Raw genomic sequence first — 14,936 nt, 5'->3', positions numbered from 1 at the left:
GGCATGGTCCACAGGATAAGAGCCATAAAACACCATAGAAATTTACCAGAATGTAAATACTTAGATAAGCAAATAGGATAAATATTGGGCAGTTACCATATGTAACACTGTCTACTAATAGGAAAACAACAACAACAACAACAACACAAATCTTAGTTACAATGCATTCAGAACTTAGGTAAAGCCAGAAAGACAAATTTGCAAAGGTATACAAAGTAATGAGTATGTTTCTTTAAACATCCTTTTGACAAATTTATAGTGCAAACTGGAAAAACTTCGTAAATATAATTCAAATGTTTACTGTGTGAGAAATGCTTATTCATGCACTAAATCATATGAGCATTGATTCATCAAGTGAAAAAAAAATACAGTAATTGCCTGAAATAAGTAGTTAGAGATTTGCATCATACAGGGTCTAAAAACTAAAAAATAATAATGCATGCAATGTTGTTATACATCAAATTGTCTCCTAGGAATCATTAAAATGTTTTTTGCATCAAAATGCATAGGAAAAACTCAATGCTATTTAATTAACTTTATGCATATTACCTACAGGAGACTTTAAGCTACAAAATGCTTCTACGATCTCTAACACACATATAAAATGACCATAAAAGTATCTGTGGATTTAACAAGGTACTCTCCAATTAGCCATCTGTGACAAATAATATGTCTCCCCACGTCGTCTCATCTCTAAGAATCATTTATCACGACCCAGGCCTCTCTGCTTTAATGAGGACTACACATCTCTGACTTACATTCAACACTATCTGCATGAATAATTGATGGGAACTCTTAAAAAATTCTTCTGCCACTGAAGTGGAAGGTGGTGAGACCTTCTCCAGAAAACTGCAAAAGCTACTCTGCTAAATCTGATTGGTGAAGGAGGTGGGACCACTAGGCTGTTGGCCAAACTCATCTGAGGATGGCCCCAAACTCGCCTGTTGGTTGTACCCGCTGCTAGACCCATAGCTCTCTTGGTTGTACCCGCCCTGATTATAGCTGCTCGAATGCTTCTCCATGGGGTCCGAGAGGTATCTCTGTCCAGAGGAATGCCAGCAGGTCTCCTTGAAAACAAACCAGATGTTTCCAGCCCAGAGGATAAAATTCAAGAATCCAAAAACCTAAGGAGAGAATCAGGGCAAATGAGTTGATACACTGGACAGAAATGCTAGGGGAAAAAAAAATCTCAGTTTCAGAAAAATCCTTCAGAGTATAATGGATGTTTTTTTGCTTTAACATGGAGGCCCCATGACCCAGACCTGGTCTGATCTTCCATTTGAAATCACAATCTCATTTAGAATATTTGGTTTCTAGTGAAGGCCTGCTGTAAGCCAGGCAACGGGTAAAGGACTTTATATGGATTGATTCCCTCAGTCGAAGCTGACAGTGCAATTATTAGGCTCATATTAATGAAGTGGATTCTGGTCCAAGGTCACACGACTTGGTAAAGAGATCTGGGATTTAAACCCTGTTCTGTCTGATAGCCTGAGCCCTTACCTAAGCCATCAGTATATCTTCAAATGAGGAATTCCTCATGGTATATAGGATTACCATCAGGTGGTGTAGGGTGCAATATTTTCTCTTTAGTAATGATATGTTAATTTATAAGGCTACTGGCTACAGATACTACTTTCCCATTTATTATAATGATAGAAAATGATTTGATTTTTAAATAAACATGGAACAATCTGTGATGTAGGCACAGAGTTTGAGGCTCTGCAGAGTTGTACTTCTGTGTCTCTCACATTCAGAAATGAACTTCAAGAGCAGACCCAGAAAGAGGTGAGGTTTCAGAGAGATAGAAAATGCTTCTTGAAGAACTGGAATATGAATATGAAGCTTTCCTACGCAGGTTTCTTTCACTCTCCAGAAGGGTTCTGTTGAGTCAGAGGACTGGGTGGTGTTTCTCTAGGGCCCAAGTGTTTGATGGCTACAGAGCTATTTGCTACTGCAACAGGCTCAAAAAGAAGTCCCCATTACATGGTTCTTCTGCCACCTTTTCCCAGACTGGTTGGTTGACTTGGGAATGAATCACAGTAGCCTGTTTGGACAATTTCATGTTGGAGACAGATAAGGTTAGTATAATACCAACTGAGATAATATTAAAGTCTATCGAGATAATATTAAAGTATAATATTAAAAGTATAATAATTAAAGTATAATATTAAAGAGATAATATTAAAGTCTAACACAGAGGTAGAGAGATGCTAGTGTAGAGATGCTGGGGACTGCTTACTAAGACATTTCCATATTGCAGCGTCGGGTGGGTCATTAGACCACCTGACGACTAGCTGAATGTGGGACTTGGAGTGATCTCTGTGGGCACTGAAATTTGAGTGGCCTGGGCACTTGCCTTCTTGGTCTGCGACTCGGACCTTAGACCTCAGGATTTTTTTTCTTATTTGGAAAGAAGATAATAATTCTTTCCTTGGGGGATAGTTTGGAGGACTAAAGACAATATGTGAAGGTGGGTAGGGCTGGACATATTTGTGTTACATGGTAAACAATGCTCTGAATCACTTTAAAATATTTTTACCAATTGTAACTCTTGCCGTCACATAAATCGAAGTGCATTTTGACCATGAGGCTATATTCTTGACAAGTAAAAAAAAATAGTTAAAACAGAGTAACTTGATCTAATTGAAGACTGGCCTTCTTCTTTCCCTTCCTCTTTTCCTTCTTCTTTCCTGTTCCAAATCTTTCCTTTAATATTGAGGATCAATTTTGTGACATATTCCTCGCTATTGCTGAGGAAGATATAAAACATAAATCAGGTGTAATCGTTGCTTGATGGAAATGAATCATGTAATCACGGTCAAAACTCTAATTTGCATTCAGGACATTTCAACCTGTGTACAGTAACTGGATATTTGGCATGAGAAGAGGGAGCTTGACTAAATTGTACATTTGTAAGTAAATGCCAATATATAAATGGAAAAAATCATTAAGGGATCTTTTCAGATATGAAGAGATAGCTCTGTCCAAGGCTATACTTTTATCTGTTGCCTATAAATTGGGGGAATTAAAAATCCAGAGCACTTGATCCCTGAGCCCCATCCCCAGCCCTTTTTGTATTTTATTTAGAGACAGGGTCTCAATGAGTTGCTTAGGGCCTCGCTAAGTTGCTGAGACTGGCTTTGAACTCGCAATCCTCCTGTCCCAGCCTCCCAAGCCACTGGGATGATAGGTGTGCATCATCGGGCCCAGGTTGTTGTGTATACATCTTTGGTCTCTCCCTTTTCCATGTTGTTACAGTTTTTTTTTTTTTTTTAATTCCAAAGGGATGCTCAAGAAGAACCTAGAAATCAGGGAAATGCAACTTAAAAGTAACACCAGAAGGCGTCCCGTCTGATAGCCGAGTTTCCTGGGTCACAGAGGTATCACAGGTCTCTCGACGGGCATATTTCAGGGACACGCGGCTTCCTAAGTTTTTTCTTGTCATTTTGTTGCAACTGAAACTAGGGGAAGAATTTTGATTCGAGTTCAGAAGTGGGGACAACAGAGAGAGAGAGAGCTTGAAAGAGACTCTACCTAGCACGAGAAAGAACAGGGAGAGGAAGTCGAGATTATCCAAAAAGACGTGTCATGTTTGCCTGAAGTGAAGAAGTATAAGTAGAAATCAAAGTTATGGATAAACTAAGGATGCTCAGTGAAAGCTTGATAAGAACTGAGAGATTAAAATAAATCCCATCTCCCTACATCTCGCTGGCCTCTAACACGTAATAATATTAGAGAAAATGAGTGTATACATTTTTTTCCCCTGGGTACTAGAGATTGAATCCAGAGGCATTTAACCACTGAGCCACATCTCCAGCCATTTTCATATTTTATTTAGAGACAGGGTCTCACTGAGTTGCTTAGCACCTCACTAAGTGGCTGAGGCTGGCTTTGAACTCATGATCCTCCAGCTTCAGCCTCCCCAGCACCCCCAGCAGCTATGATCATAGGCATGTGCCATTGTGCCCAGCTGAGTGTATTTTTTTAGGAGCTTTGAGTTGACTATTACCTGGCGTTAGCTATATACTGGGCACCATGATAAGTCATGTTAAGTCATGTTAATATATTTTTCATATATTGTCTTGCTGAAATCTTCCAACAGTCTTGAGGTCTGTTCTATAATTAGGCCCGTTTTCCCGGTGGTGAGACTCAGTTTCAGATAACTGAATTACATTGTCCAAGGAGAGACTGTCAATTATTGCATGATGCAGCCGGGACTCAAACCCTGGCAGAGAGACTCCAGCATCGTTCATGCAGCTGTGTTCCGTGGCAACAGCATTTGGACAGTTTGGCTCCAGTTCTGGCCTTTTAGAATTTTGACTTTTAGACATTAATCTGGAAACTTGACACAGGTCCCTTAACCTCAGCTCCACTCAGGGGCATTATCTGGATAGCTCATCTGCCTTTATGTGTCATTATGAAATAATAGATGCCAAAGTGCCTTGAAGAAAGTAAATTTGTTATTAAGGTGGAAAATAAGGTGATTATTTCCTGACCCATTTGTTGGAAGACGTCACCTACTGTGGTGTGTGTCCGGCTCCTTCTCTAAAACTTGCTTTGGCCCAGGAGAGTGAGTGCTGTATTTAGATGACAGACTCCCCAATGATAAGACAAAGGTGTACAGAAGGCCTTAGGGGGGTTCTCTACCAGGTGTCTGGAATTGGAATGGAATGATTGTAGCTCGTTCCAAACTTTCTCTTCCTTTTTTGGGGGGTGGGGTGGGGTGGGGGATGGTATATCAGGGATTGAACTCAGGGGCACTTGACCACTGAGCCACCTCCCCAGCCCTATTTTGTATTTTACTTAGAGACAGGGTCTCACTGAGTTGCTTAGGGCCTCGCTTTTGCTGAGGTTGACTTTGAATTTGCCATCCTCCTGCCTCAGCCTCCCAAGCTGCTGGGATTACAGGCATGCACCCAGCCCAAGTTTTCTTTAACAGCAAATATAAACTTAGAATCTGTGAGGTGTTTTCTTCTGTTGTGGGTATGGAGAAAAAGTGAAAGTCCATCTGGAAAGAGACAATAATGAAACAGACATTCTCTTTCAACAGAAAAACACAAAGCTCCAGAAAGAGGTAAGGAAAAGAGTGGGAGATAAAACGTGTTCCATTTCCCAATGATATTTTGGTTCTTGGCCCTGGATTCTACCCTGGCAAGGCAACATGATAGTATTTTTCCAATTATTTTCCATTTTGCATAAACTATCCATATGACTTGAAGGCAAGTTTGTAATTTTAAAAAAATGATTGTGTTTGGGCTGATTCATAGTTGTTCCTCTGATTTAGGAAATACAAATCTGATTTCATTTGCAGAGCCGTGTTCCACCTCAGTGGCTAGAGCTCTCTCCTGGAACTTAATGCAACCCTGGAAGAAAAATGCAAAGTTAGGTAAAAATTTCCACTAGTGGCAACTCAGAGGGACTATTCTTTAGTATCCGGCATCTGGAACTCTGATTCTCCTCAATATTTGCCTTTGTGTTTTCAAATCTCATCGTGTTCATGAGCCATTTGATATCTTCCCAAAAACTGTTTTTTAAAAATTTTTTCCAAGATGAAGTTAGAGTCAGTTTCTCTTATTTGCAGTCCAAATATTTGAACACATATAGATATTGGTATCAGAAGTGGGGCTCAAAGAATAGACTTTAGGGGTACAAAGACTTGTGCTTTAGCCAGCTTGAAGTGACTTTTCTGTTATGAGAAAACAGCTATGGATACATAACTGTAACAATCACCTTGTTTTTTCATTCTGAATTCCTGTCTTCTAGACTAAAAATCATCGAAGACACTAGCAGAAGAATTTAAAGGACCCTGCAAGGTCTCACAATTTATTGGAGACTGGTTATCAAACTAACAAACACATCAAACAGTTTAATCTTTGTTCTCTTAGGTTTTGAGAACCGAGTTTTAATCATTTTCATTAAACACTGTCTATAAAACAAAGTAGAATAAGTAATACTGCTTATGTTAATGTATACCTCAAAGCAGTTATCTACAGGTGAGGCCAGCAATCAATAGAAATGATTGTGAGGTCCTCAAATATGGTTTGTTTCCATGGTTACTATCTCACCAAAGCAGGAATCAGTGGTAAAATCGCTGGGAGCAGAGGAACAACCTTTTCCTGCATAGTAAGAGCCTTCCCAAGTTGGGCATGGTGGCACACCCTTGTAATCCCAGAGGCTGGGGAGGCTGAGGCAGGAGGATCTCAGTTCAAAGCCAGCCTCAGCAACTTAGTGAGGCCCTCAGCAACTCAGTGAGACCCTGTCTCTAAATAAAATACAAAATAGGGCTGGGGGGTTAAACACCCCTGGTTCAATCTCAGTTCCCTCCCCAGAAGCTTCTCAGATTGAATTCCAAAAAGCTGTAGAAACACAGGTTAACCTTGAAGCAAAAATAATTATTTCTAAGGTTGCTAAAGAATGTTGTTCCTTTAACAAACACTGCTGAGCTTCCTCTTCTTCGATACAAACTATTTTGTGCTGCGTTACAGCCTCTATCTTTTTTCAGACACAGCTTCTTTATTGGGAATAACACAAGTCTTACCCTTATAAATTAAGAATCCAATTTAGCATCCCTGCTAACTGTCAGATTTTCTCTCGTCCTGTAAGAGCCACATACCTGATGACAATATTTGACCATCTTCAACCCATAGAGTACATCTTTTCTAAAGCTATCAAGCAACTAAACCAAGAGGATGGAGAAGATTTTTAAAAAATGACCATAACTATTCCTGGCACTTTTGTTTGCCATGTAATTTCTTTTGCAACTTATTAAGTTTGAGTATTTTCTTCTCCAGTTGGGTGTATTCTATGCGGGGTTTGAATAATGTTTCCCTCCCAGATAACTTCTATGCCATCAAAAATTCCTTTAAACTTCTGGCAGGTGGCAGCCTTAATGTTTAGATTCCATGTCTGCTTTTGGCTTAGAATTTTGACTTGACAGTCATCTAAGCAGTAGCTGCTAATATCTGCTGGGTTTCTATTAAGAAGACTGTCAATCGGTGGCCCTGGAGTATATGGATTTCTGACGATAAAAACCTTGAGGACCAAAAGACGGTCTTGCACCTGGAGTGAAATTCCACTGTTTCACTGGCCTAATTTGGGAGGCAGACATTTACCATCCAACTCTGGAGGTGCTTTTCTTACTCATTGGGCTTAAGCCGCGGGGGAAACCGACTCACCACAGAAGTGTTCAAGCTGGACATGACAGGGCTGTGGACAGCCATGCACTTGTTGGACGGCTGCTTGCAAGCTGACACGAGTTGCAAGACTTCCTTGGGATCTGTGGCGACTTTGACATCAGACAGTCCTTTGGCCCACGCGGATGAGCCCACCAACCACAAGAAGGAGAAGACCACGGTGACGATGAAGTCCTACAGAGCAGAGATTGAGCAGGAAAAGAAAATGGAAGTGAGTTCTAGGAACAAGTACTTTATACAACTACTTGCTTTGCCTTTTAGAAAAATTCCAAGGTCCCATTGTTGGGACAAACGAGGCAAGGCACTGAAGAGAGCAGGAAACAGTTTTATGTGGCTGCAGCCAGGTTCAGAGGATACAGCCTTTTGCTGTAATCAATCAATCCCCTGAACCCTGAGTTCAGGGAGTTTCAGAGTTTTATACCCAGCATGTAAGGGGAGGGTGCAGAAGTTCACAGTCTGCAGAAGTTCACACAAAAGCAGCTTTTTCTTTCACTGCTTTGGGCAAGTTAACCCTTCAAGGACAGCACCTGAGAAGGGGAGATCTTCATCTCCCCTCTCTTTCCTCCTCCTGCCAGCTGTTACCATGGAGCCCATTTGTAACTTATCTTAAAAATGTAGACATCTCTGTGAAGCCCAGATCAAGGCCAGAGGCCTTGTTTGCACATTTCTTCAAAGTACTATACTGGATATGCTTGTGAAAAACTAGTAAGGGGGTGTCCAGCACCTGGAGTGCTGGTATCTTCTCAGCCAGTGGCCAAGTAAACAGGGTAACAGGAAAATAGGAAGTTTATCTACTACATTGGACTCTTTTGCAGAGACTCTTTTGCTGACAGTCCTAAAATCAGCCAAGGTGAAGAGGGCTTTTCTGTAAAGAAAGGGGGTGCCACTTCACCAAAGCAGGAGGAACAAGAGAGATATGTTGGATAATGAAGATTCATGATATTCATATTTACATAAAATATACAATAAAATAAATACATTCTGCTGTCATATATGACTAAAAAAAATAAATCATATGGTAAAAAAATAATAGTTATTGAACGCTCACCATGTCTCAGAAACAATGCCAAGGACTATATAATCCTCATTTGACAGATCCTACAACATCCCTTATCGTATGTATATGATAAGAATTTAACCCCTGAGCCTTTTCAATTTTTTATTTTGAGACAGGCTCTCGCTGCGTTGTTAAGGTTCTCACTTTGTTGCTGAGGCTGGCTTTGAACCCAGGATCCTCCTACCTCAGCCTCCTGAGTTGCTAAGATCACAGGTGTGGGCCACCATACCTTGTCAGAAAGTTCTTATCATTATTCTAAGAGCTGTCCAAGGCTCTCTGACTCCTGAGTCCTAGCTCTTACCCACCAAGCTCTGATGGCTTTAAAGAGTTAGAATTTAGCCAGTTGTTAGAGACCCTGGGTGGTAGCATTCATTCATTTATCCACTTGTTGGTGTAACACACCTATGCATTATCTATGTTAGCCTGGGAACATTGTTACATGGAGGGCAATAATAGCTATAATGTTTTATGCCTACTGTGGGTGAGAGGTTCTATATAAAATCATTCTCACAATAATCATGTTAGACAGTATTTGTAGGGCTCATTTTAGAGATGGGGACACTGAGCTTCCAGGAGGTCCAAGGTCACTTAGGAAGTGACAGAACCAGAATTCATATCCAGGTTTGACTCTAGAAATCTCCTCTTTGCAGGGGGGAAAAGCTTCTTTGTTTTTAACAACAACAACAAAAAATCTCTATGATGTAAGGGGCCGACTTATTTTAGAGACAGAATTCTCTAATGGGACAGAACCCTCCTATGTTCACCTATGAACACACGACCCATGAAACTCCACATTATGTACAGCCACAAGAATGGGGAGTTAGACTCCGTGTATTAGGGACTAGTTACCATGTCCTCTCTCATGGAAGAAGAGGTGGGAGTCACTGTCCAAGACTCGAGCCCAGTTTATGTCCTAACAGACCCTTTTTCAGATTTAGTGTGCTTTTATTTGACTACAAAAATGTTACATGCTATTTACCTAAAATAACTAAAAGAAACACCAACCCAGAAAGAAATATAATAACTTTGATACATCCAAGAAATAGTCCGCTCTTGGCTGGCCGCAGTGGCACATGCCTATAATCTCAGTGGCTTGGGAGGCTGAGGCAGGAGGATTGCAAGTTTAAAGCCAGCCTCAGCAAATTAGCGAGGCCCTAAGCAACTCAGAGAGACCCTGTCTCTAAATAAAATATTTTAAAAAGGGCTGGGGATGTGGCTCAGAAGTAAATTCTCAGTACCAAAAAAATAAAAAATAAAAAGAAAGAAATAGGTTGCTCTTTTTATTCTAGATAGCCAGTCCTGTCCCGAGCAGAAATCTTGGACTGTTTCTTTCCTACCCAAGGGCAGGAGCTTCTGATTTGCCTGGGTCCTGTTGTCCCTGGGGATAAATGGCTTCTCATCAAGCTTCTGTGACCTGCACTGGGGACTCTGACACTGCTCAGGTGCTGAATGAGCCTGGATTTGATAGGGTGACCTTTGTGGTGAATGTTTCAGAGAATTTTGTAACTAACAATGGCTAAACCTTTGGAGCAACTGGTCTCTTTTCATCCAGGGACTCTTCTGAATCTTGTAACTCAGTTTACCTTTTTGTGTTGGCTCTAGAATATTTGGGTCAATCCACAATTTATTTACACGGTTTTTAGGGCATGGTATTTGTTTTTAATGGGGTACCGGAGATTGAACTCAGGGGCCCTCGACCACTGAGCCACATCCCCAGCCCTATTTTGTATTTTATTTAGAGACAGGGTCTCACTGAGTTGCTTAGCACTTTGCTTTTGCTGAGGCTGGCTTTGAACTCACAGTCCTCCTGCCTTAGCCTCCTGAGCTGCTGGGGTTACAAGTTTGTACCATCATGCCCGGCTAGGGCATGGCATTTTAAACTATTTTTTAATACTCATCTTTCCTTCCTTCTTATTTTTGATTAGTTCCATCTTGAGTTTTATGAACTCTTATAAACCACCTGAAGTTCTTTTTGGAATGAGGCAAAGTGTCAACCAACATGCAAACAAATATGATATCTACAACTGCTTCAACATTAATAAGAATATTTGGAATAGAGAAACTCAAGTGATGGGTTTGAACTAGAAATTGGAAGAATGGTTACACATAAATAGGCCAGATAAACTATCAAATTATAATTTCCTGTTTACCTCCAATTTGGAATCTTCATTCATTCATTCATTCATGCATGCATTCAACTTGTGTGGTCTTATGGAGGATAAAAATATGCAAATCAGGGACTTTGACCTTTTTGATTACATATTGATTATGGGCCCATATAGACCATTGTATTCTGAACATGGAACTGTGATGGTTCATGATTTATACTCATATATTTAGAAAAAGACTTATTAAAAGGCCAGTAGGATCAGCATACTACCATGACACAGCCACATCAATGTTTACAGCAGCCCAATTCACAATAGCTAAGCTATAGAATCGACTTAGGTGCCCTTCAACAGATAAATGAATTAAGAAATTGTGGTATATATACACAGTGGAATATTATTCAGCCATAAAGAAGAATGAAATTATGACATTTGCCTGTAAATGGATGGAGCTGGAGACTATCTTGCTAAGTGAAATATGCCAAGCTCACAAAAACATAGGTTGCATGTTCTCTCTAATATGTGGATGCTGACTCACCATAGGCAGGGGGGAGGGAGGAATGGAGATTCACCAGATTGAACAGGGGAATTGGGGGAAGAGAGAGGGGGTTGGGAATGGGAAAGTCAGTAGAATGAGTGGGACAGAACTTTCCTATGTTCATATATGAAGACACGACCCATGAAACTCCACATTATGTCCAACCACAAGAATGGGAAGTTAGACTCCATGTATGTATAATATGTCAAAATGTATTCTACAGTCATGTATCACTAAAAAGAACAATAATTTTTTTTTTTAAAAAGGCCAGTAGGATGGTGGAATCAGAACAGAATTCTGTGAAGACCTCTCAGTTGGAGATTGGAGAAAATCATGTCAAAGATTTTATATTTATTAGTTTAAATACTCATAATTCCTAACATTTAGTGAGTATTTTTCCAAGTTCATATGCATCTACTCATTTAATTCTAATAATAATCCTGCCCCCATTTTGCTGTGGGGGAAAATGGTGTGCCAAGAGGTGACATAAACTGTCCTAGTCACATGTGGGTAGATGCAGGGTCTGGGATCCTAAGCCTGGCCATCTGCCTCCAGGGACTGCTACTCTATGCTGCTTCTCATGTCTCCTTGAAGGAATGAAAGTCTTCTTTCTTATTTACTTTTTATTTTTACTTAAGGAATGATGTCCCGGTGGATTTTTGCATGCTATCGCTTCCTACTCCCCAAATAGGACTCACTCCTGTGAACCCACCAATTCCATGATTTTTATTATTATTATTTTTTGGTACTGGGGATTGAACCCAGGGGGCACTTAGGCACTGAGCCACATCCCCAGCCCTTTTTCATTTTTTATTTAGAGACAGAGTCTCCCTATGTTGCTTAGGGCCTCACTAAGTTGCTGAGGCTGGCCTTGCACTTTCAATCCTCCTGCCTCAGCCTCCTGAGTGGCTGGGATTACAGGTGTGCACCACTGTGCCTGGCTATGATCTCCCTTTCCAAAAAGTACACTAAATTGTTTTTCAAAAGCAGTTCTTGAGGTCTTGCTTAATTTAATATGGAAAATAGTAATGAAGCATTTTCAGGAAAGGAACTATAATTTTGAAACCAAAGATTTATGTGGTTGTACTTAGTACAATGCTTTTGGAAGCTGATTCATTCTTTTATCTTCTAGTTTCATCTCCGAAAGAGAGATCGGTATAGATGATCTCTTAAATGAGTTAGAAGCTCAGACTCTGTCCCCGGATAGGCCTGGGCCTGAACACTTCATTTTACACTTGATCGCTTTGTGTCTGTAGGGAGTTTGCCAGACAAATTGAAGCCTCAGTTTGCCTCTCTGTCAATTGGGATAATAACAGTATCTGTTTCATAGGAGGGTTGTGAGGATCAAATAAGATGCTATAAATAACATGCCTATTGCTGTGCCTGGCAAATAGTGAGGAACCAGTGAATGTCCACTTCAACAACCACCAATAACAGCAGCAGTCAATGCAATACCACCATGACTAGCATGATCCACGGAGCAGGAGCTTACATGACTGTATATCTACTTTGAGTAACTTCTGTCTATTGAAGTGGAAAGAGGAAATTTTGAACAAGGTTACAAACCTCAGCATTTAAAAATCATGAGCTGGGCACGGTAGTGCATTCCTATAATCCCAGCAGCTTGGGAGGCTGAGGCAGGAGGATCTGCAGTTCCAAGCCAGCCTCAGCAACTTAGCGAGGCCCTAAGCAACTCGGTGAGACCCTGTCTCTAAATAAAATATAATAATAATAATAATAAATAAATTGGGCTGAGGATGTGGCTCAGTGGTAAAGCACCCCTGGGTTCAATCCCCAGTGCTAAAAATAAATAAATAAATAAAAACATTGCAACAAAGAAGTTAATGTGTAACTCTTAAAAATAGGGCCGTAGAACATTATTTACTGACGTTTGTCTGCCCCAGCACAGTGGGTAGAGCTGCACATACATCCTTTGCTCAAAAACAGCCAGCGACGCCCACCTTCCTGACAATAGAAGCCAGAGGCCACACAGAGGCTCACAAGAGATCACCATCTGGCTGTGCCTACTGCCTCTCTGATTTTGGTTCCTGTCCTGTCCTCCCACCCTCGGCCCTTCCAGCCACACTGGCCCCTTGCTGTTGCACACACCCACCTAGAACGTGTGTAGCTCAGAGGTTTTCCCAGGACGTTCCCCTCCCCATATATCCACATGGATTGCCTATTTTCCTTAAAGTCTCTGCTCAGGTTTCATGGTATCCAGAAGTTTCCTTGCCAACTATATACCAACAGCACTCCCCCAGATGAACCCCCTACTCTCCTCGTTTTAATTTCCTGTTGCCCTTTTACAAACCCCGGTATAGTTACTTGTTTTTTAACCGTCTCCCTTATCTCCTCCAGCTAAAATGTAAAGATGGCATGGGTGGAAATTCCATCTGTGATGACATACCACAGTAAATGCTCAGTAAATATTTCTCAAATGAATGGATGCAACAGGAAATGCTTCTGATGTACCGAGGTGGAAACTTCAGGGTAGAACCTGTGCGTCAGGCCAGGTGAGTTCCTGCCTGGGGCCTCTGTACTTGGTGCTCTTCTATAGGATTGGTAGGTTGCTTTATCACCTTCTAAGATTCCCCACTAGTGGTCACCTTCCCTAAAATGTATCCCCTTATTTCTATTCTCTTATTTTTCTTTCCTCTTTTTCTTCTTTTTTTTTGGGGGGGGGAGGGGTACCAGGGATTGAACTCAGGGGCACTCTGGACACCACTGACCACATCCCCAGCCCTATTTTATATTTTATTTAGAGACGGGGTCTCACTGAGTTGCTTAGGGTCTCGCTAAGTTGCTGAGGCTGGCTTTGAACTCGGGATCCTCCTGCCTCAGCCTCCCATTCCTTATTTTCTTTACCTAGCACTTTTGACAATTTGAAAAATTGTTTGCTTGTTTGCCAACTTCTGCTGATAAGACGTCAGCTCCATGCAGGGAGGGACTTTTCCACCTTGCTTATTGCTGGGTTTTGGCAGAAAAGGCATCATTCATATTTGTTGAGTGAATGAATGAATGTATGAATGAATATACAAAATATTCCCATTGTATTTTTATGACTATAACATTGTGTAAGAACTCACCAAATATTAATGGCAGGGTTAGAGATTCTTGTTACCTTGTTTTACATTAGATTGTTTATTTTAAAGCACAATTTTATAATTTGACCAAATAAAGATAATATGGCAACGTGACCAGAACACAGCTTGATTATAGCAATGGCTGTCCCAGGCAGAACTTCAGATGGCCCTAAAATAATCAGCAGCATTATTTTGTTTATTTATTTATTTATTTTGGGTACCAGGAGTTGAACCCAGCATTGCTTAACCGCTGAGCAACATCCCCAGCCCTTTTTAATATTTTATTTAGAGACAGGGTCTCGCTGAGTTGCTAAGTGCCTTGCTAATTTGCTGAAGCTGGCTTTGAACTCAGCCTCCTAGGTTGCTGGAATTACAGGAGTCTGCCACTCCACCTGGTGAACAGCATTACCATAACTAGATTAAATAATAAACATTATTAGCATTAAAACTATTTGTACCCAAGGGTTTCCAAAAATAGTTTCCAGCCAGACTTCCTATAACTAAGAAAAATGGGGAGACCATGTCAAAACTGCGGGAATATATTAGCTTGAAATTGTTTTGGTTTTTGGCTTCAAGCATAAATCTGAGTTTGAGGTTTATTTGCAGAGAATGAGACATGGGAGGGAATATTTGACCCCAGTTTCCTTTCATTTTCCTATTTCCTGCTGAGGCTACCCCTGGCCAAATTCCAAGGGCTCCAGGAGGTGGGAAACCCGCAGAGGTGATGCATGGATATCAACTCCTGGGCACAAAGGAGATCAGAAGAAATCCGGAATGGATTTTTCCCATTCACTGGGAGCTTCCTCAATACCAGGCCCTCGGCTAAGGCCTATAGACATCATTAACCTTATAATTGAGGCCCTTCTGTTTGCCCTGTTTTACTTGTGAGGAGACTGAAGCGTAGACTGGTTAAATACTTACAATTAACATCAGGCTTGATTACTGTAGCATAACACC

The 14,936-nt window shown here is 40.9% G+C and overlaps 1 protein-coding gene across 2 annotated transcripts in view; it reads right to left on the bottom strand.

Moving 5' to 3' along the window:
* Positions 1-866: 866 nt before the first annotated feature.
* SYNPR (synaptoporin) overlaps positions 867-14,936 on the bottom strand; it is a gene marked incomplete at both ends in the record, with an annotated part of 340,854 nt that continues 326,784 nt past the window's right edge. For both annotated transcript variants that reach the window (XM_081285129.1, XM_081285130.1), the window contains 2 exons: positions 867-1,124; positions 7,176-7,367. In XM_081285129.1, coding sequence (XP_081141255.1) covers positions 867-1,124; positions 7,176-7,367 — 450 coding nt within the window. The remainder of the gene's footprint in view (positions 1,125-7,175; positions 7,368-14,936) is intronic.

This window comes from Spermophilus citellus (assembly GCF_964194105.1).
Source record: "Spermophilus citellus genome assembly, chromosome: 3".
NCBI lineage: Eukaryota > Metazoa > Chordata > Mammalia > Rodentia > Sciuridae > Spermophilus > Spermophilus citellus.
The sequence above is the reverse complement of the archived record's forward strand: the minus strand, read 5'-3'. Positions and strand labels throughout refer to the sequence as shown.